This window comes from Glycine soja, chromosome 18 (genome assembly GCF_004193775.1).
Source record: "Glycine soja cultivar W05 chromosome 18, ASM419377v2, whole genome shotgun sequence".
NCBI lineage: Eukaryota > Viridiplantae > Streptophyta > Magnoliopsida > Fabales > Fabaceae > Glycine > Glycine soja.
The window spans coordinates 33,163,637-33,186,795 of record NC_041019.1 but is presented as its reverse complement, the minus strand read 5'-3'; the positions used below and the strand labels follow the sequence as shown (position 1 = coordinate 33,186,795).

The 23,159-nt window shown below is 33.8% G+C and overlaps 2 protein-coding genes across 3 annotated transcripts; both read left to right on the top strand.

Annotated features, from left to right (window-relative positions):
* Positions 1–1,749: 1,749 nt before the first annotated feature.
* On the top strand, positions 1,750–6,188 carry LOC114397682 (DEAD-box ATP-dependent RNA helicase 38-like). 2 transcript variants are annotated; one of them, XM_028359855.1, is made up of 8 exons: positions 1,750–2,128; positions 2,315–2,833; positions 3,412–3,477; positions 4,128–4,532; positions 4,635–4,746; positions 4,891–4,976; positions 5,114–5,205; positions 5,894–6,188. In XM_028359855.1, exons 1-7 carry the CDS (start codon positions 1,913–1,915, stop codon positions 5,174–5,176), a joined length of 1,467 nt encoding a protein of 488 aa, XP_028215656.1. In that variant the 5' UTR covers positions 1,750–1,912; the 3' UTR covers positions 5,177–5,205; positions 5,894–6,188. The 2 variants fall into 2 exon arrangements, with proteins under 2 accessions (XP_028215656.1, XP_028215655.1); XM_028359854.1 differs by having other exon boundaries at positions 1,751–2,128; positions 5,114–5,201.
* Positions 6,189–11,802: 5,614 nt separating this feature from the next.
* On the top strand, positions 11,803–21,519 carry LOC114397681 (NAD(P)H-quinone oxidoreductase subunit 1, chloroplastic). The gene is given in 3 exon segments (XM_028359853.1): positions 11,803–12,221; positions 12,224–12,730; positions 21,412–21,519. Coding segments are annotated over 3 exon segments (594 nt in total). The 5' UTR covers positions 11,803–12,178; the 3' UTR covers positions 21,456–21,519.
* The last annotated feature ends 1,640 nt before the right edge of the window (positions 21,520–23,159 follow it).

The following is a 23,159-nucleotide window of genomic DNA, read 5'->3' as shown; positions in this document are numbered from 1 at the left end:
TTTGACATGAGCCTTCAAATTAGTCTAGGCCTTCAGCAACAATTAAAATTCTTGGTAGTGCCTCTGCCTCTGGGCCTTCATCCTCCTCCACTTGGGTCTTGTTAAGTATTGTAACACCCTGAAATATTACTATTTATAAATCGATGTTTAATTGTATTTATTGTTTTATTTGACTATATGGTTGACTTGAAAGGAGGTACGGCTTGAATTAGTCATGTGTGATTTCTTAATGTGGATGTTGAGTTATGTGGGGGTTTTGTTGAGATAAGTTGAAATTATGAGATTTTAAACTTTACCTAAACCTATTCCAGTAAAATCGCGATCTCGGATTCGTTAACCGTTGGATCATCTTCAAATTTTGTCTAGAGCTTCCTAAGACATTTCTTCACAGTCTGACTATTGGGATTTTTGAAAGTAACAACTTATGGTGTCTCACTAAGCAAGAAGGGAGGGCTAAGCGCAATTCCAACCCGAGAGGGAATTGCGCTGAGCGAGCCATAGTGCAGAAGAAGTTGCACTGAGCGAGAATTTGCACGCTGAGCGAGAAAAGTGGACTCCTGCTTAGCAAGACGAGATCACTAAGCGAGATCTGTAGATTATAAATACGTTCCTCAACGAGAAAAACACAATTTTTCACTCTCCTCTTCTCCAAAACGCCACCCAAACCCTAACATCTCCTCCTCCACCACCCACGACCACCGGTGGCCGCCATGAGCCGCCATTGCTTGCAGTCGAACCCCCACACCAAGAGGAACATCTTAATTTGAGCAAAATCCTCAGAATCCTCCTCAAGGATTCGGTGGAGAAAATTCCCCCAATCCTCCATTTCAAAGCTTCTCTGAGGTAACCTTGATTTCTAAACCCTTCTCCTAGTTAGTTTGAGTTGCTCTTAGTTTCTCTTGTGTGTTGGGTACTATAATAAGGTATTTTTACACTTCCTTTGAAAAACCCTTGAAAATGAGACATTGTAAAAGTTATTTTTTTACAGCATTGATGTTATTTTTGTGACCTTCACTGAACCTCGGTCACATTGGTGTGAGCGGAATTTCAAAATGATATCTCCTTTTAGTAGAATCCGAAACACCCCTCTGCCCTTTACGTTTTGATAGGGGTATTTGACTCCATGATTTATGAATATTTTTTTTAATAAACAGAAAACAGTAAGGTAAGATCATTCCATTTCTACAAAGTACTCACAAATTCCATAGCTTTGAGTCTGCTAACCCGATCATGATTTTCCTACCCCAGGGAGAAATCCTTCCCTTTTTTGGCCGGTTGTGGGTGAGAAGGAATTCGAACCCCCGACACCGTGGTTAAAAAAAAGTAATTTTTAATTCATTTTAGCTAATAAAAAAGCATTTTAAAAAAGGTTATTAATAAATATGGTAATTTAGATTTTTAATCACAAATTGTGAATTTTATTTCCTATTTAATTAACCTCTTCAATTAGAAAATTTCTCATTATATTTTGTTTAAAAAATACTCTACTATTTGTCAATACTTCTCTACAATCATTTCATTAGTTTTCCTCTATCTAAAACTTGAAATTTTAAATTTTTTCCCAAATCCATCAAACATTTAAATACTTAAAACTTGTAAATAAATAAAAAAAATATATTTTATATATTCTCTTTAAAACCAGCAATTTCACATTTGTAAAGCCAAAAACTTACAATTAATTATTTCAGTTTTCAATCCGCCACAAAGAATTTGTGAAAAGGGGGGAAAAAAAAAAAAGAGTCCCTGCTATGAACAAAAAGTTATGATCTTGGAGAAAAGAAGAAAAAAAAAAAAAAACAGATGTGTAACAAACTTATAAAACAAAAACTGGGCCACCATCGCAGCAAAACGCGTGTTCGCAGCAACAAAGAATCACATCGCAACGAATCAGAGGCCCCTTTCAACGAATCACATGGCAGAACCGTCGTCCACCGCCGCCACCATCGCTACCGCTGATCCTCCGGTTCCAGCGACCAAAAGCTGGGCCGACGAAGCGGACGAAGAAACCAACGCCTCCACCGCCGAGGCAGAAACCTCCTCCGTTAACCTGGAAGCGTTAACCATCGACGACAAAGAAAAGAACTCTTCAAAACTCTTGGACGACCCCGACGATTCTAATATTCAAGCGGTGCGTTTCGCTCGCAATACCACTCTCTCTCTTTGTTTTATTATTATTTAGGGTTTTGAATTTAGCACATGCTACCTCCAGCAATATAATATTTCTCTCTCTGATCCGTTAGGGTTTTGAATTGAGTTCAGGTTAGCAATATCATGTTTCTCTGTTTGATCGGTTAGGGTTTTGAATTGTTTTCAGGTTACTTCTGGCGATACGCCGTACACGTCGGCAGCGAGGTTCGAGGACCTAAGCCTCTCGCCAGAGCTTTTGAAGGGGCTCTATGTGGAGATGAAGTTTGAGAAGCCGAGCAAGATCCAGGCTATCAGTTTGCCGATGATCCTTAGCCCGCCCAATCGGGACCTGATTGCGCAGGCACACAATGGCTCTGGCAAGACGACTTGCTTCGTGCTTGGGATGCTTAGCCGTGTCGATCCAAAGGTGCAGGCTCCACAGGCGCTCTGCATCTGCCCCACCCGGGAGCTGGCCATTCAGAACATCGAGGTGCTCCGCAGGATGGGGAAGTACACGGGGATTGCATCCGAGTGCCTTGTGCCATTGGACCGGGATGCGGTTCATGTATCGAAAAGGGCACCTATTATGGCACAGGTGGTGATTGGGACCCCAGGGACAGTCAAGAAGTTTATTAGCTTCAAGAAACTTGGGACCACGAGGTTGAGGATTCTTGTTTTCGATGAGGCTGATCAAATGCTTGCTGAGGTAATTCTATTGGGTATATACTTGTTGAACTTTAGTGTGATTTATTGGAGGATAGGTTAGTTCAGAATATAATAGGTTACAATTGAATTGAATTGGAAATTGTGATTATGCTAGTAGTGGTAGTAATTACTAATTAGTAAATCACATGTGTTGACAACTTATTTGTGAGTTTAATGTTGATACACAGCGTAATACTGTCAACTAGGTAGAAATCACCATAGACATGACTTTTAAAGTGACTTGGTAATTTTATGTATCTTAGTAATTTTTAGTTAAGTTAGTAATCTTACCATACATGACCATTCATGATTGGATATCCTTTACCTTATCATGTTTTGCAATGGAATTTATGTGTACTTGTGTTGTATGGTAAGTTGTCATTCTTCCTGTTGTGATGGATAGTAGTAAATCAGTTGTCTTGACAATTTATTCATTTCTGCCTTGTAAATACACAATTTTAGGTTCAGGGAATGCTGGTGTGGTCATGTGTAGGTCATGTGTATTTGTCTTGTTCTTTTAAATAGGGTTTGACTGGTAGATATGCTGTGTCTTGATTGTTATGAATTGTGCTGTTGCAGGATGGATTTAGAGATGATTCCCTGAGGATAATGAAAGATATAGAAAAAGAGAATTCTAAGTGTCAGGTTTGTTGAATTCTCTCTCGCATAGTAATTAGTGATGCTTGCATGCATCATGATGTCTCCATCTGCCCAAGAAATCCTTATAAAGATTTGGTCTTCACACTGACATGACATTATTTTTCGTGTAGAATTGGTTTTGATTTGTTGAACATGATCGAGATGTGTGCCCAAATTAAGCTCATGAATATCTTTTTAGCCTTCTCAACTTGTGGAGTAAATTTCTGCACATGTTCATGCTAACATACATGTAGAGACATGATGTGTAATTTATAGTCACCCATGCTTCAACCTGTCTTTTCATTAGCTCATGCAAAATTGTACTTACCCTAAAGATACAATGTAAAGCCATTCATTCATCTTAATAGTCAAAGGTTCACTCAAACAATATTGCATAGACAATAATGTATTGCTGTATTGCTATAAGTAAATTTGAATTTGCATGGAGGGTAAATATAATTTATATAACTGTTCCTAGTTACACTTATTGGTGCTACAGAACCACTGCATCTGCATTGGAATAAACCTTTTAGCTTCTTACCTAGATTGCTTGCTATATATGTGATTCAAATGTTTCTGTCATTTTTATTCCATGTAGTTAATTTTCAAGTTTCTTGTTTATCTGAGAAAACTTTTATTGGCCTGTATGTCTCCAGGTTCTTTTGTTTTCTGCTACATTTAATGACACCGTCAAGAATTTCGTTTCAAGGACAGTCAGGATGGATCATAATAAACTCTTTGTAAAGAAAGAAGAACTATCTTTAGATGCAGTGAAGCAATATAAAGTGTATTGTCCTGATGAACTTGCTAAGATTGATGTGGTAAAAGATTACATATTTGAAATAGGAGAGAATGTGGGGCAAACAATTATATTTGTGCGCTCAAAAATTACTGCAAGATTAACACATGAAGCACTTGTTAAGTTGGGCTATGAGGTTACATCTATACAAGGTTCTCTTAGTAATGAAGAGAGAGACAAAGTTGTCAAGGAGTTCAAAGATGGTTTGACCCAAGTTCTTATATCAACAGATATTCTTGCTCGTGGCTTTGATCAGCAACAGGTACTGAATTGGTTCTCCTCTCTCTTTCACTCTTCTTATTCTGTGTATTTCCTCTTTTTTTTCTTCAATGTGATGACATCCTAAGAATGCATATTTATTCAGGTTAATTTGGTCATCAATTATGATCTTCCCAAGAAATACGGTGTACGTGATGAGCCAGATTATGAAGTGTATTTGCACAGGGTTGGCAGAGCTGGGCGTTTTGGGCGCAAGGGTAATTTTTTTTCTTTTGCTTTATCCTTTTTATTCTAAAGAAAGTAATTCATAATTCTTTCTTCATTAAATTAAGAATGACATTTACAGCAATGATACAAAATAGTGAAGTTATTCTTTTCCATTTGTTTCATTTGATTCACAGGGGCTGTATTTAACCTGATATGTGGTGAATTGGATGAAAGGCTCATGTCGAAGATCGAGAACCATTTTGGCACTCGTGTAACTGAGGTATGCTATTTGATGGATATTGGATCATGATGCATAACATTTGATTCTGCAAATTTGGATTTTGCCTTGCTATTGTTTGGAAAGAGTTGTGAAGATATTCATCTTACATAATAACATTATTTTTTGTTAATGTGCAGGTGCGAGCACAAAGTGTTGAAGAATATAAAGCTGCTCTCAAGGAAGCCGGTTTACTGCAATGATGTGAATCTGCACAAGTTAAAGGATGTGTGTAAGCTTACAAAAGATGTTATGATGTACAATTATTATTATAAAAACAATTGTCCTCTTTTTGTTTTATAAGTTTGTTACACATCTGTTTTTTTTTTTCTTTTCTCCCAAGATCATAACTTTTTGTTCATAGCAGGGACTCTTTTTTTTTTCCCTTTTCACAAATTCTGAGGCGGAAATTTATGAGAAAGAAGTAGCGAAACTCATAAATTTTAGCTAGTAGTTGTAGTAATTACTAATCACGTGTTCACAACTTATTTGTGAGTTTAATGTTGATACACAGCGTAATACTGTCAACTAGGTAGAAATCACCCTAGACATGACTTTTAAAGTGACTTGGTAATTTTATGTATCTTAGTAATTTTTAGTTAAGTTAGTAATCTTACCATACATGACAATCCATGATTCGATATCCTTCATTTTATTGGAGAATTAGCCAGTAACACCGCTAATGTTTCACAATGGAATTTATGTGTACTTGTGTTGTATGGTAAGTTGTCATTCTTCCTGTTGTGATGGATAGTAGCAGTGAATCACTTGTCTTGACAGTTTATTCATTTCTGGCTTGTAAATACACAGTTTTAGGTTCAGGGAATGCTGGTGTGGTCATGTGTATTTGTCTTGTTCTTTTAAATAGGGTTTGGCCGGTAAATATGCTGTGTTGATTGTTATGAATTGTGCTGTTGCAGGATGGATTTAGAGATGATTCCCCGAGGATAATGAAAGATATAGAAAAAGCTAGGTGTCAGGTTTGTTGGATTCTCTCTCGCATAGTGATGCTTGCATGCATCATGATGTCTCCATCTGCCCAAGAAATCCTTATAAAGACTTGGTCTTCACACTGACATGACATTATTTTTCGGTAATTATTTTTCGTAAAGTGTCCGTTTGTTTTAGATTTTGGCAGAATTGGTCTTGATTTGTTGAATATGATCGAGATGTGTGTCCAAATTAAGCTCAGCCATAGATTTTACATTGTGTGCAGTGGTGTGTGGAGTTAATTTTCGTAGTAAACCAAATGGACCCTAAACAACTGCATGAAAGGATCCCGAACCTACACTTCAAATATTATCGCAGAACAGAACAGAATGGGATATGATGAGATAGAATGCAACAGAAACAAAGACAAGGGAAAAATGAGTTATTTACTCTTCTTAACGGTCAAAGTGAACCCTTTCATTCAGTCCGAATTACAGATTTCGGAATCAATGAATATCCTTATTTCTAATAATACTTTAAAAAAATAATAGTAATTTTTTAGAATTAGAGAAAAAAAGAAATATATTTGATAGAAAATCTTTAGTAATTACATTTTTTTTCAACCTAATCAGTAAATTTTCAAAAAAATTAGTATCAAGCTTGAGTTTTGAAGCACTTTCTTTATTTCTAGAACATGAACAAGTCAAAATTAATTATGAAGAAGAAAAAAAACAAATAATAAAAATATTATTTGATGCAATTAGAACTTATTTGAACGAAAAAATAATAGTAAATGGAAATAGAACAAAGTGTATCAGAATAAATGAAATCTGTAAAATAGTTCCTCGATGGTCATACAAATTTATTGATGAATTGGAACAACTAGATAAATTTTTTAAGAAGTATGATACTTATAATCCTATGGGAGATACTGATAACGCTGAAAAAAAAATGAATTGGCTTTAATACGATATTCCCCACAATTGGATGTTTGGCGAGACATAATCAAAGGATCTATACGTGCTCAAAGCATAAAACAGTTACTTGGAAATTTTTTCAAAAAAGGGTTCAATCCCCCCTTTTTTGGATAAAATTGAAAAACCTTTATTCTTTTCTTTTGATAGTTTCAAATCAATGAAAATCTTTTTTATGTTCAAAATTTGGATGTAAAAAATGGAAAAAATTTGAAATTTCTAGTTATACAGATGAAAGGGCAAAATTGAGTTTGAAAAAAGAAGAGGAAAAAAAAGAAAAATGAGAAAAGAAAACACATAGAAATAGTAGAAGCCTGAGATAACATTATATTTGCTCAAGTAATAAGAGGTATTTTATTAATAACCTAATCCATTCTTAGAAAATATATTTTATTACCTTCATTGATAATAACTAAAAATATTGCTCGTATACTATTTTTTTCAATTTCCTGAATGGTCGGAAGATTATAGGGATTGGAAGAGAGAAATGTATATTAAATACACATATAATGGTGTTCAATTATCCAAAAGAGAATTTCCAAAAAAATGGCTAACATATGATATTCAGATAAAGATATTATTTCCTTTTCATCTCAAACCTTGGCACAAATCTAAGCTAAGATCCAATGAAAAGAAAAAGGATCTAATGAAAAAAAGAACTTTTGTTTTCTAACAGTTTGGGGGATGGAAGTCGACTTGCCCTCTTCTAGTTCTCTCCCAAAAAATAGATTTTCATCATTTTTTACCCCATTTTTAAAGAACTAAAAAAAATGAAAAAATTTCAAATTTTCACTTTTCGACTTCTAAAAGTTTTAAGTGAAAAATTGAAATTGTTTCTAACTATCTTAATAGAAAAAGCAAAAAGGATTAGCAAAAGTATTATCGAAAGTATTCTTAAAAGTATTCTCAAAAGTATTCTAAGCCAAATAAAACAATTTTTCAAAATGCTATTTATTAAATTTAAATTCAAAAAGATAGATGAATTGAGCGAAAGCAAAAAAGATTCAACAATTTATAAGAATAATCCAATGATTTCTGAAACAACCATTTCAATTCAATTGATAAATTCAGTAAATTGTTCATTGAAAAAAATAAAATAAAGGATCTTAATGCTAAAAGAAAAGCAGTTATAAAAAAATTGAAAAAATTAAAAAGGGGCTTGTAATTTCAGAGACAGATATTCATTCAAACAAAACAACTTATGATAGTAAAAGAGTAGAGTTCGAAATTTTTTTTTATAGATATTATAAAGAAGAAGAAATGCTCGATTAACTCGAAGATCAAATTCTTTTTTTAAAATTTTTCATGAAAAGGACATATAGAGATATATTTCTATATATCAGGTGTATTCCGAGGATCAATATACAATTTTTTCTTGAATTAACAATTTTTTTTAAATAAATCCATTTATGATAATGAAGCAAATGCAGAAAGAATTTATAAAACAAATCAAAGTATAATTCGCTTTATTTCAATTTTACACAAATATTTTCATACTAGAAATTCGAATTCACATAATTCTTGTGACATCTCCTTTTTGTCACAAGCATATGTATTTTTTAATTTATTACACACCCAAATTATTAACCTAAACATCTATAAGTTACGATCTGTTTTTCAATATCATGAATTTTTTTTTTCTGAAAAATGAAATAAATGATTCTTTTTTTGGAGCACAAGGAATATTTCATTATAAATTAAAACTTAATAACCCTCTCAATTCTGTAATAAATCAATGGACAAATTGGTTAAAGGATCATTATTATCAATATGACTTATCTAAAAGTAGATGGTCCAAATTAGTACCACAAAAATGGAGAAATAGAATAATTGAATATCGTATAGCTCAAAATAAGGATTTAACCAAATGCAATTCATATGAAAGAAGCCGATTAATTCTTTACAAAAAACAACAAGTAGACACATTAAAAAAAATTAGAAAACAATATAGATACGATCTTTTATCCTATAATTTTATCAATTATGCAGATAAGAAAGACTTATATATTTATGGATATAGATCCCTATTTGAAGTAAAAAAAACCAAGTGATTTCTTCTAATTACAACATGTATAAAAAATAATTATTTGATATCATAGATAATCTCTTTATCAAGAATTATATATCGGAAGATGCGATTCTAGATATGGAAAAAAATCTGGATAGAAAGTATTTTGATTGGATGGGAATCAATAGAGAAATACTAAATCATTCCATATCAAATCCAGAATTTTGGTTCTTTTCAAAATTTGTGATATTTTATGATGCATATAAGGGTAACTCACAGCAGGTTATACCAATCAAATTACTTTTTTTTTCTTATAATGTAAATCAAAATGTTAGTCAAAATAAAACGAACATTACTAGAAAGAAAAAAAATGAATCTCTTGAATTGGAGTTAGAGACTCGAAATCGGGCAAAAGTAGAATACCCTGATCAACGAAATCTTGAATTATCTATCTCAAACCAAGAGAAAGATATTGAAAACAATTATGTAGTATCAGATAGTGAAAATAATAGTAAGGGTATAAAGAAAAAGAAAGACAAGAACAAGATGGAGGCAGAACTAAATTTCTTACTACGAAATTTTTTGATTTTACATTTGAATTGGAATAATTTCTTAGGTCAAAGAATATTTAACAATGTCAAAATATATTGTCTCCTGATTAGATTAAAAAATTTAAGAGAAATTACAATAGCCTCTATTCAAAGAGGAGAACTAGGTCTAGATATTATGATGATTCAAAATCAGAAGAATTTAATTCTTCTAGGCTTAAGGAAAAAGAAAATAACAAATTTATGAAAAAATAAATATTTGTTATCGAACCAGTTCGCTTGTCTAGAAAAAACAATAAATAATTTTTTATGTATCAAACCGTAGGTCTTTCATTAATTCAAAAGAATAAACGCAAAATTTATCACAAATACCCAGAAAAATTCATGTTAATAAGAATTTTTTTTATAAATATATTACAAGAACAAGAGATCCAAAAATAATAGAAAAAAAGAAAAAGATAATTATGATTTACTTGTTCCTGAAAACATTTTATCCGCTAGACGTCGTAGAGAATTGAGAATTCTAATTTTTTTAAATCCAAATAATATAAATAGTATGCATAGAAACACAATATTTTATAATCAAAATAAAGTCCAAAATGGTTTTTCACTTTTGACTAAAAAAAGAAAATATTTTGAGAAAGATAAAAAAAAACTGATGAATTTCAAAATTTTTCTTTGGCCAAAATATGAATTAGGAGATTTAGCTTGTATAAATCGATATTGGTTTAATACCCATAATGGAAGCCGGTTCAGTATAGTAAGGATACATATGTATCCGCGAATGAAAATTGGTTAATCCAAATTTGTCGTCTATTTACCATATCTATATGATAAATAGAAGACAAATTAATATCTATATCTATCTATATAGATAGATATAGATACATAACATAAATAAAGACACACATTATGGCATGACATTGATACTAATTCTTTGATATATACCTCAGGTAAAAAAAGAATCCACAAAATTATGTTTTTTTTAAGTATACCATTTTTTATGGTGAATCTATAAAAACAGTTCCTTTATATCTATTTATATTGCATGGATTCCATTTTTTATTTATAAGAATCAATTCAATTGTAAAAAAATCAAGAATTCTTAAGTAAATTAAGTAAATTCAGATTTATATAAAAAATTCAAAATTAGTGTCATTAATATTACTGATCAATCAAAATATCTATCAAAAGTAAAAAGCAAAGAGTAGGGAAAAACTTTAATTTTTTATGGTAAAAAATTCATTTATACCTGTTATCTCACAAGAAAAAAAGAGAAAAAAACCTAGGATTGGTTGAATTTAAAATATTCAAATTTACCAATAGAATACAAAGACTTACTTCACATTTTGAATTGCACCGAAAAGACAAACGACAAAGATTGATGTCTTATTTGTCAAAGAAAGATAGAATACGGTGTAAAAAATTAATAAATCAATTTGATATTCGAGAGTCACAAATTCGTTAAATTGAAGAGTAATTCTCAATTATTCGATTTATTAGATCTTGAATTTTGATGAACTTTTTTTTTAAGCGATTCATAAAAAAATAAATCGAGGAAAAACCTATGAATATCTCAACTACAAGAAAGGACTTCATGATAGTCAATATGGGGCTTCACCACCCATCAATGCATGGTGTTCTTAGACTTATTGTTACTCTAGACGGTGAGGATGTTATTGATTGTGAACCTATATTGGGTTATTTACACATAGGAATGGAAAAAATAGCGGAAAATCGAACAATTATACAATATATGTCTTATGTAACACGTTGGGACTATTTAGCTACTATGTTCACAGAAGCAATAATTGTAAATGGACCAGAACTATTGGGAAATATTCAAGTACCTAAAAGAGCCAGTTATATCCAAGTAATAATGTTGGAGTTAAGTCGTATAGCTTCTCACCTACTATGGTTAGGACCTTTTATGGCAGATATTGGTGCACAAACCCCCTTCTTCTATATTTTCAGAGAAAGACAATTAATATATGATTTATTTGAAGTTGCGACGGGTATGAGAATTATGCATAATTTTTTTCGTATCGGGGGGGGGGGGGGGTAGCAGGTGATCTACCTTATGGTTGGATAAATAAATGTTATGATTTATGCGATTATTTTTTAACAAGAATTGTTGAATATCAAAAACTTCTTACGCGAAGTCCTATTTTTTTAGAACGGGTTGAGGGGGTAGGTTTAGTTGATATAAAGGAAGTAATAAATTGGGGTTTATCAGGACCCATGCTTTGGGCTTCTGGAATACAATAGGATCTCCATGAAGTGGATAATTATGAATGTTACGAAGAATTTGATTGGGAAGTTCAATGGCAAAAAGAACGAGATTTGTTAGCTCGTTATTTAGTTCGAAAGGAATCCATAAAAATTATTCAATAGGCTTTGGAAGGAATTCCCGGCGGACCATATGAAAATTTAGAAATTCGCTGCTTTGATAGAGAAAAAGAGCCAAAATGGAATGAGTTTGAGTATCGATTTATTAGTAAAAAACCGTCTTCGGCTTTGAATTGCCAAAACAAGAACTTTATGTAAGAATTGAAGCCCCCAAGGGAGAATTAGGAATTTTTCTAACAGGGGATCAAAATGGTTTTCCTTGGAGATGGAAAATTCATCCGCTAGGTTTTATCAATTTGCAAATTCTTCCTCAATTAGTTAAAAAAATGAAATTGGCCGATATTATGACAATACTAGGTAGCATAGATATTATTATGGGAGAAGTTGATCGTTGAAATGATAATTTATTTAACAGAGATACAAGATATCCATTTTTTTTCAGATTGGAATCTTTTAAAGAGATATATGGAATTATATGGGTATTTGCCCTTATTTTGATTCTTATATTGGGAATTACGATAAGTGTACTAGCAATTGTATGGTTAGAAAGGGAAATATCCGCAGGGATACAACAACGTATTGGACCTGAATACACAGGTCCTTTTGGAGTTCTTCAAGCTCTCCTAGACGAAACAAAATTACTTTTCAAAGAGAATCTTATTCCATCTAGAGGAGATATTCGTTTATTCAGTATAGGACTATCTATATCAGTCATATCGATTATAATAAGCTATTAAGTAATTCCTTTTGGCTATAACTTTGTTTTATCTGATCTGAATATTGGTGTTTTTTTATGGATTGCTATTTCGAGTATTGCTCCCATTGGACTTCTTATGTTAGGATATGGGTCAAATAATAAATATTCTTTTTTGGGTGGTCTACGAGAAGCTGCTCAATCGATTAGTTATGAAATACCATTAACTCTATGTGTGTTATCAATATCTCTACGTGCGATTGTTAGTCGATGAATACGACTAACTTTTGTATATAAAACCTATGTAAAATGTATTAAACTTCCCTAGTTTATGGTTATTTTGTAGTGTTATAAGTACTTTCTGTTAAGTATAGGTAATAAATACTTAGTACTTCCATTTTGTGTGTTTAATAATCATTTTCTCTCAATTTCAGGTTAATTAGGCGACTCTGAAAAGTGTTGTTTTTCACCTTCTCGCTAAGCCAATCTGCTAGCTTAGCGAGCATCCGTTAAGCGCAACACTCATTGGCTAAGCGCGAGGAAGAATCTGGAAGAAGATGAGCTGTACAGGTTCGCTGAGCACACTGCTTCATCTCACTAAGCGCACCGCTTCAGTCCATCCGCTGAGCGAGAAAAGCACGCACTAAGCCGAAATTCACTCATGTGCGCTAAGCGGTTCAGAATTGCGCTAAGTGCATGAGCATGAACAAGGCCACCTGTTTAAGCCTGAAATCAGATTTTGTGAAGGGAGTTTGGGCTGAGAGCTGAAGCTTTGCATGTCTAGTGATTCTAGAGAGAGAAAGGTCCAAGTTCCAGAGAGTTTTGAGAGATTTTGTTGTGTGAAGATCTGCAGAGACCAGAGCTGGAAGCGAAAGCCGTTCTGAGAGCTTGAGATGAGTTTATGAGTGGTTGTGAGATCCAAGAGGTGAAGGAGACATCCTCACCACTTGTATTTTTGCAATCTTTCATCTTGTTCTTCTCTTTGTTGTAAAGGAGGCTTCCTGGTTATGGAAAGCTAAAATCCTCTGTTGGATCTTCCTTGTAGGTACTTGATGTAAATATCTTTCTATCTATTTAATGATGTTTTGTGTGTTCTCTATGCTATCATCTTTTCATTCTTGTATGCTTTTACCTTGATCACATAGATGCATGCTTTGTTAGGGTCATTCAACAGTGGAAACTAGTCTGATTTTGATGACCTTGATAGGACAAAGCTAAGTTGTCATACTATCATGAGGAATCGGGGTGTGATAATTTAGTTGTAGTATGTTTGTCTTAATGCGGTCCTGGTTGAGTTTAGTCCAACAAGAGGAATCTGAAGACGATGCTTGATCAGGATTAGGCTAAACTATCATGAGGAATCGGGGTTTAGCATCTCAGGAGACACGATAGGAACACATGGGCATTGTTAGATAGAAAATATCTTTTTAGCATTAGGCACCTATTAGGAAGACCAACGCGTTTTCTACTTGTTTTTACACATCATTACTCTTGCGTGATTTTCCTTTTTGCATAGATAGTTTACATACTTGTTCATATTCACACTTAGCTTTTCACACCAGACACCTATTCACTAAAATAGCTTACCAAGTAACACAAGTTCCCTGAGAGTTCGATACTCGGTTCTTACCATTTTATACTACTTGTGCGATCCGGTGCACTTTCCGGAAGCGAACAAGTTTTTGGCGTCGTTGCCGAGGAAATTCTTTTTATTTGGAAAGTTAGATCATTTTTAGGTGTCTTTTCTTTATTCTTTTATTACTTGAGAATATTTGTTTTTGTTTATGTTTGTTTTCCTCTTGACTTAGTGACTGCTGCTCTTGTTAGTGTTTTGTATGCATAGTAAATCTTCTGCAAATGATTTAGTTCCATGAGATTTGGAGATTAAAGCCAATTGTAGGAGGAAAAACACAGAGCGAAGAAGAAAAAAATCTTGCAATACAGAACAACACCACTAAGTTTAAGCGAACTCAGTAGATCTTACGACAATAAGTTTTGTGTTTTTTTTTATTATTATTTAGTACTTTTATCTTTCTTACTTATTCTATTTAAATTTTTCTTTCTTGAGAGTCTATGCTTGCAGTGTTGAATTTAAGAAGAACCTATTCCATGACAAAATTTTAGAAATGGAAGAGCTTTTTAAGAGGTGGAATGTATGTTTTGACAGCACACGATCAAGGGTCAGCCAACCACCATTTATCAATTGTGATTTTTGTGGAGGAGAGCATTACAATGACAATTGTCATCTCTACTCCATGAATGACTCTAGGTGGGAAAAGTAGTTAAGTCCTTACAATCAATGTGAAGAAGAAAGAACTCCTAATCTTGAAAGTGTGTTTGAGGAATTCATGGCTTACCATGCTAGCTCAAAAGCCAATCAAAATTCAATGAAAAATCATGAAATTCATTTTGGCAAGAGCTACTCAATAGAAAACTTTCAAGGGGGACCAGAGTTACAACCTTACTATCAAAATGAAGCAGAAAGAGGTTCCAATCTGGATAATTTGTTGATGCAATTCAAGGAAACAACTAAATCAACTCAACGAGCACTCCAAAGTGTAGAAATCCAGGTTGGTGAGCTGGCAGAAGAAGTGACTCAATTTATGTCTAGACGAGAAAAATACTTTGTAGAGGTTGAAGCTCAAGAGGAAAACCCTATAAAAGAGCATGAGTCAAGAGAAAAAGATGAGGAACAAGCACAACAACAATGGGAGAAGTACTCAACAGTAGAAAACCAACAAGAAAGTATTCTCCAAATCAATAACCTTCCTCATCAACTGATTGTCAAGAAAGGAAGGCAAGGAGAGCATGAGGAAACTTTAAGTGCCATTCTTTCTTTAATCACTAACACCTTTCCTGAAATGATTTGGAGTGTACTTCCAGAATACATGAAGTTCATGGAATTTCTAGCTAAAAGGCGAAACTGCAAGAAAGATGTGTTCTATGTGACTTTCATGCCACCTTGAAGGCATTAAGCTATGCGTCAAGCTAATGACGTTAAAGAAGCACTTCTTGGGAGGCAACCCAGTGTTGAGTTTCTTTTCATTTTGTTTTTCATGCATTGCATATAGTTGGAATTTGCTTGGTGATCATTGAAAAATGGGGTATATCAGATTATCCTTGAATGTTAGATATAAGGGTTTCTATTTGTTGAAGAAAGGACTGAAAAATAACTTAGAAAACATTTTCTGAAAAATAGTCCTTTCGCTAAGCGCAAGCCTCACGCTAAGCGCATCTTTCTTCATGCGCTAAATCGCGAGTCTCAAGCGCTTAGCGCTCAATACTTGCATCTGAGGCTGATTTGATCCGCTAAGCTGGCCAAGGCTGAGCGAAGCCAACTTCAATTCGATCTGAATTCGGCTAAGTTGCAACCTGATTGCTAAGCCCATCATACACTTCGGCTAAGCGCGAGTCGTTGCCGCCAAGCTCAGTTCTTTGCGGCTAGAACTGGGGTTCATGGAGCTAAGCTCATATGCTTGCGGCAATGTCTGCGCTAAGCTATCCATCATCCGCTAAGCGCATATCCCTCTATAATCTAGACGCATTATTTTAGCTAAGCCGGCCCAGAGCCCGGCTTAGCGAAAGTTGCAGGTATTTTGCTCTGCAAAACTCGCTAAGCGGCCTTATTTGCGCGCTAAGCTAGTCCCTTCTCTGTGTAAAAAAAAACTTGAATTTCATAGTTAGGCTAAGTGCACGGTGCTGCTAAGTGAGCATCTTCGAAAATCCAAACGTCACTTCGAGAAAGCAAAACGGCTTATGTGAGTGTAATGGCAGTTACACTCACATTTGTTGGAAACTGCTGAACTGCCTGCATTTTCTCTCTCGCACTCATTTTCCTGCATTTTCGCCTTCTTCTACATCAAAGCATCAATGATACAAGTAAGTTCCTTACCCCCTTCATTCTTTTTTGTTGTTAAACCTTAGGGTAGAAAACCATAGATTTTAGTTTTCAATCTTTAGGGTTTTCGTGATTTTAGATTAGGTAAAAATTAGGACTTTTTATATGATTGTGATGTGTAGATATTTTCAATTGTCTTGTGTGTTTGATAATGCCTTTTAGAGGCTTAAAAAGACAAGGAAACAAACTGCGTTTTCTGTGTTTTTTCTGGAAAACGCGATGAACTCGCTAAGCGAGTTCATCGGTATTCATTGAAGATATGCGCTTCTAGACAAACTCGCTAAGCGTGCATACTGCGCTAAGCGAGTTCATCTTGTGAGGATGAACACTCATCCTCCTGTTGAGATATTTGTGGCTAAGCGAGGCTGAATCGCTAAGCCAAGGTAACTTAGAAAATTTTGTGTTGTAAGCTTCGCGCTAAGCTGAATCTACCTAAGCTAAGCGCATTTCATCACGACAACTATTAGGCTAAGTGAGCTTGGCTCCAGCTAAGCCAATATGTTATGTTTATCAGGGCGCGCTGAGCGAGTTGTATCCCACTAAGCACCCATCATTAATTTCAGCCTTTATTTATGCTGTTAAACTTAAACAATTTTGGTCTAAGCAATTTTGAGTTCTTTTTAGTTACAGATGGCATTGAGAAAAAAAAGGCTAGAACAGATGACATCCCTTCATCATCCACTCCAGATCCTCCATCAGTAACCATAGGACAGAATGTCCAAAGTTCACTAACTTTAGTCCCTATGCTACAAAGCTTATTCCGAGGATAGTTTATTATCATGCATAACCTGCAAGAGTTGGCTCATAACAGGCCAATCATACCTATGGAGCATTTTCTTGAGCAAGTAGCCTGGTCTGAAGCTCAACTTCCATTGGTGAGACCCAACGAGGGTTCTCCTCCTGAGCCCACACCTGTGCAGGTTGATCCAGAGCCAGCTGGCCCACAATCTCCAGTGGTGAATCCACCCCCTTCTCCTGAGCTTGAAGTAGTTCCCTCATCTCCACCTCTGATTGTCATCTCCGATGCATCATCAGATGAAGTGGCTGCCCTTCTTGATTCACTAGTTGGAGAAACAGCTGACCCCCCTGCTTCCCCAATTGGAGGAATTGTCAATCTTTCTGATTCGTCATCTGGAGAAGCTGTTGCTCTCACTGATTCCCCAGTTTAGACACTGTTGACATTGTTGATTTTTGATGATGTTTTATTTTTTTTGCTTTGTGGTTTATTATTATTATGATTATGGTTTCAATACAATATTTCTTTTATGTTTATATACACTGCTAGTTTTACTTTTGGGTAGCTGGTTTGCTTATTCTGAAGCATATGGAACAGTTTGACTTGATTTCCAGGACATGGTAGTAAAACACTTTTATCTCTTTTTTTTTTGTGAAAATTGGTGTATGACTTGGTTTTGAATTGAATGCATGATTGTGATGGAGTTTGTGTTTCTTTTCATGAGTTTGAGCAAGTGTGTATGTTAGACAAAGAAAGAACAAGATTGTGAACTTGCAATTAGAATTGTTAGTCAGTAGATAGATTGATTGAGAAAGAAAGACTTGAACCAAAACTGGTGAAAGTGTGATCTTACACTATGAGTGAACGACTAGCTGTGAGTAATAATCTTTGCATGAATCTCTGAATTTTAGTATGAAATTTATAAATGAGGACATGATGATGGCCATGATTGTGCATATACAAGCCTTTTGACCAAAAAACTTATCTTGAATGATAATTGTATCCTTTGCACCCTTTCTGAGCTGAATAATATTGTAAAAAATTTGAACCCTGAACCTAAAAAATTATCTCCAGATACCTTGCTTAGATTCTAGGAGAGCATAAGGTTCAAGGAAAATTTACCCAAAAATTTGAGGGAGTGAAGTTAATAGGGATGTAAAGAAAAGGGTAAAAGCATCAGCACACACAACAAATAAGTTGTATGTTAAAAAAAAAATTTGTGTTGTTATAATAAGGTCAGAACAAAGTAATAGGAAAAGATGGTGAGAAAGCTACTTGTATGGAAAAGATCACTTGGATAAGTCTAGGATTTGTGCTCTCTTAGAATCTAAATCTTTGAATCCTAGAAAAACCAATGAATTTTTGTAGCCAAGCCTCACTACAAGCCTGGGAAAGTCCTTCTGATTCTGTTTATACATTTCTGACTTTATGGCATGAGATTAAATTCAAAGATTGGATCTCTTGTTAGTTGTTATTAATGAATAGCTTCAACACTTGTGCTTGAGTGAAACAGTAGCCGTGAGACTGTGGTTTAAGCTACTTTCCTTAATTTCTGTCTTATGATTAACTTCATCTAATGGTACAACTTACATTTTATTCTTCTATTTGAATAGCTGAATATTTTGTGAAAGACAAGTGATGAGTACATAATGCTTTATTTTTCTTATCATGCAATCAATAATTTTTGCTGCATACACCTTTGTACATGATCACTGCATGTTATTGTCACATGAGGACAAGTGAGCTATTCTCTTTTTGCTTGAGGACAAGCAAAATTGTAAATTTGGGGGAGTTGTTAGTCGATGAATACAACTAACTTTTGTGTATAAAACCTGTGTAAAATGTATCAAACTTCCCCAGTTTATGGTTATTTTGTAGTGTTATAAGTACTTTATGTTAAGTATAGGTAATAAATACTTAGTACTTCCATTTTGGGTGTTTAATAATCATTTTCTCTCAATTTCAGGTTAATTAGGCGACTCTAAAAAGTGCTATTTTTCACCTTCTCGCTAAGCCAATCTACTGGCTTAGGGAGCATCCGCTAAGCGCAACACTCATTGGCTAAGCGTGAGGAAGTATCTGGAAGAAGATGAGCTGTACAGGTTCACTGAGCGCACCGCTTCATCTCACTAAGTGCACTGCTTCATTCCATTCGCTGAGCGAGAAAAACACGTGCTAAGCCGAAATTCACTCATGTGCGCTAAGCAGTTCAGAATTGCGCTAAGCGCATGAGCACGAACAAGGCCACCTGTTTAAGCCTGAAATCAGATTTTGTGAAGGGAGTTTGGGCTGAGAGATGAAGCTTTGCATGTCTAGTGATTCTAGAGAGAGAAAGGTCCAAGTTCCAGAGAGTTTTGAGAGATTTTGCTGTATGAAGATCTACAAAGACCAGAGCTGGAAGCGAAAGCCGTTCTAAGAGCTTGAGATGAGTTTGTGAGTGGTTGTGAGATCCTAGAGGTGAAGGAGACATCCTCACCCCTTGTATTTTTGCAATCTTTCATCTTGTTTTTCTCTTTGTTGTAAAGGAGGCTTCCTGGTTATGGAAAGCTAAAATCCTCTGTTGGATCTTCCTTGTAGGTACTTGATGTAAATATCTTTCTATCTATTTAATGATGTTTTGTGTGTTCTCTGTGCTATCAGCTTTTCATTCTAGTATGCTTTTACCTTGATCACGCAGATGCATGCTTTGTTAGGGTCATTCAACAGTGGAAATTGGTCTGATTCTGATGACCTTGATAGGACAGGGCTAAGTTGTTGTACTATCACGAGGATCCGGGGTGCGATAATTTAATTGTAGTATGTTTGTCTTAATGCGGTCCTGGTTGAGTTTAGTCCAACAAGAGGAATCTGAGGATGATGCTTGATCAGGATTAGGCTAAACTATCATGAGGAATCGGGGTTTAGCATCTCAGGAGACACCATAGGAACACATGAGCATTGTTAGATAGAAAATATCTTTTTAGCATTAGGCACCTATTAGGAAGACCAACGCGTTTTCTACTTGTTTTTACACATCATTTCTCTCGCGTGATTTTTCTTTTTGCATAGATAGTTTACATACCTGTTCATATTCACACTTAGCTTTTCACACCAGACACCTATTCACCAAAATAGCTTACCAAGTAACACAAGTTCCCCGAGAGTTTGATACTCGGTTCTTACCGTTTTATACTACTTGTGCGATCCGGTGCACTTGCCGTAAGTGAACAATGATTTGTTGAGACATAAATTTTTTGATACTATTTGCTATACGCCTCTCTTTATAGTACTTTGTAGTAAAGTAGGAAAATAAATTGAATATATATATCTATTGATTTTTTTCCGCATTCGGATTGAAGAATTTAATAAGATATTTATATGAGTGCAATAAAATAGCTTCTTTTGAATATAATTTATAGAATACTATATTATTTATAGTTAATAGAAAAGATGATGATTTTAAATTGCAGTAAAAATATTGAGTCTCATTTTCTATGTATAAGAATTAAGTGAAAAAATGAATTAAATTATAGGTAGAAGTTTTTGTTTTTCCCAAGGTTGATTGATTAGTAACATATATTTTTAAAAATATCCAAAAGAACATTTATATTTATGTATAATAGAAAAAGAATACTAATTGGGGCTTTTCGTTGGTAGAAAAAATAAGGCAGTACTCCCCATAATTCCGATCCAGAGTATACTTCCATCCACCGATTAAATAAATAACTATCAGAAGCGAAATAATCGTTTAATTTTTTGAAGTCCCCTTTTATTTTACTTGCACAAAAAAGACTAGGATAAGAACGAAAAAAAAAGTGATCCCCCTTTTCTTGTTTGTCTTATATCCATATTTATGGAGATAGAATTCATGTCATAATTTAAAAAATGAACATGTATGATTCTTTTTCGTAATCGAAAATGATGAGGGAGTTATTGATAATTTGAAAAGAGTATTTTATGAAAGAATTAAGTTATTAATCAACAAATTTGAATTTGAATTTTTTATAGGATGAGATAAATTCAGAAGTACTTTTTGTATTTTTTTTATTTATTTAAAGAAATGTTAAAATGTATTTTATTTTTTCTTTATTAAATGTATTTATTTTAAAATTTATTTATTTAGAACAAACAAAATTCAATAGGTCTAATTCTGAACCGTCTGATAAAATAGAATATTATCTACCTTAGAGATGTATCAGGGATAAATAATCAGACCGGTTCTTAGATTTTTTTTAAGGCTTTAAGGGAGCCGTATGAGGTGAAAGTCTCATGTACGGTTCTGTAATAGAGATGGTAACAGTAATGTCATCATCGACTAGGATTATCTAACAGTTTAAGTACAGTTGATATAGTTGACGCACAATAAAAATATGGCTTTTGGGGATGGAATTTGTGGCGTCAACCTATGGGTTTCATTGTTTTTCTAATCTTGTCCCTAGCAGAATGTGAAAGATTACCTTTTGATTTACCGAAAGCGGAAGAAGAACTAGTAGCGGGTTATCAAACCGAATACTCGGGTATCAAATTTGGTTTATTTTATGTTGCTTCCTATTTAAACCTATTCATTTCTTCCTTACTTGTAACAGTTCTTTACTTGGTGGTTCAAATATCTCTATTCCATACATATTCGTTTCTGACTTTTTTTGAAATAAATCAAACATATGGAGTTTTCGTAATGATAATTGATATCTTTATTACACTAGCTAAAACTTATTTATTCTTATTCCTTTCTATCGCAACAAGATGGACTTTGCCTAGGCTAAGAATAGATCAATTATGAAATCTTGGGTGGAAATTTCTTTTACCCATTTCTCTCAGCAATCTATTATTAACAACTTTGTCTCAACTGTTTTCATTGTAAAAAAAAGTGGACCTTATATATTCATAACTTGTGTCAAATAAGAGAAAGAAAAAAATATTTGGAGATATTCATGATATGTTCCTTATGGTAAGTGGATCCATAAATTATAGTCAACAAACAGTCCGAGTTGCAAGGTACACTGGTCAGGGTTTCACGATTACTCTATCTCACGCAAATCGGTTACCCGTAACTATTCAATATCCTTATGAAAAAATAATCTCATCAGAACGTTTCCGTGGTCAAATACATTTTGAATTTGATAAATGCATTGCTTGTGAAGTATGTGTTCGTGTATGTCCCATCGATCTACCCATTGTTGATTGGAAACTAGAAACTGATATTCAAAATAAATAATTTCTTAATTATAGTATTGATTTCGGAATTTGTATATTTTGTGGTAACTATATTGAATATTGTCCAACAAATTGTTTATCAATGACCGAAGAATATGAACTTTCAACTTATGATCGCCACAAATTAAATTATAATCAAATTGCTTTGGGCCATTTACCAGTAATTGATGATTATACAATTAGAACAATTCAAATAAAATTCAATTAATTATTTATTAATTATTTAAAAAATTCTTCTTAAAACGAAAATAATAGAATACTTATATAAAATATATAAAAAAATATGGATATATATATTCGTTTATTTTGAAATTACTCATTCACTGAAAGAAAAGAATGAAATAACATTGATCCTATAACAACTGTACCTATAGCAACTCACACCTCTTATGTTAGGAGTTGGTGGAATTCAATGCAGAGATAATTTTAGTATTTAATACGTTTTTTTCCTGGTCATATCAATAAGGTCATGAAATTTAGATTTATTTATCTCTTATTTTACATAGAATGGATTTGCCCGAACCGCTACATGATATTCTTTTAGTCTTCTTGGATCAGGTCTTATATTAGGAAGTCTGGGAGTAGTATTATTTACGAATCCCATTTTTTCTGCTTTTTCATTGGGCCTAGTTCTTGTTTGTATATATTAATTCTATATTTTATCAAACTCCCATTTTGTAGCTGCATTACAACTACTTATTTATGTGGGCACTATAAATGTTTTAATAATATTTGTTGTGATGGTTATGAATGGTTCGAAATATTACCAAGGTTTTCGTCTTTGGACTGTTGGGGATGGAATTACTTTGATGGTTTGTACAAGTATCTTTGTTTCACTAATAACTACTATTCTAGA

What these genes read in the sequence shown, in the direction of transcription:
- LOC114397682 (XM_028359855.1), top strand. Translation starts at nt 1,913, where the DNA reads ATGGCAGAACCGTCGTCCACCGCCGCCACCATCGCTACCGCTGATCCT. An exon ending in AAGAGAATTCTAAGTGTCAG is followed by an intron (nt 3,478 to 4,127) that starts GTTTGTTGAATT and finishes GTATGTCTCCAG; the next exon opens with GTTCTTTTGTTTTCTGCTAC. An exon ending in TTGGCACTCGTGTAACTGAG is followed by an intron (nt 4,977 to 5,113) that starts GTATGCTATTTG and finishes GTTAATGTGCAG; the next exon opens with GTGCGAGCACAAAGTGTTGA.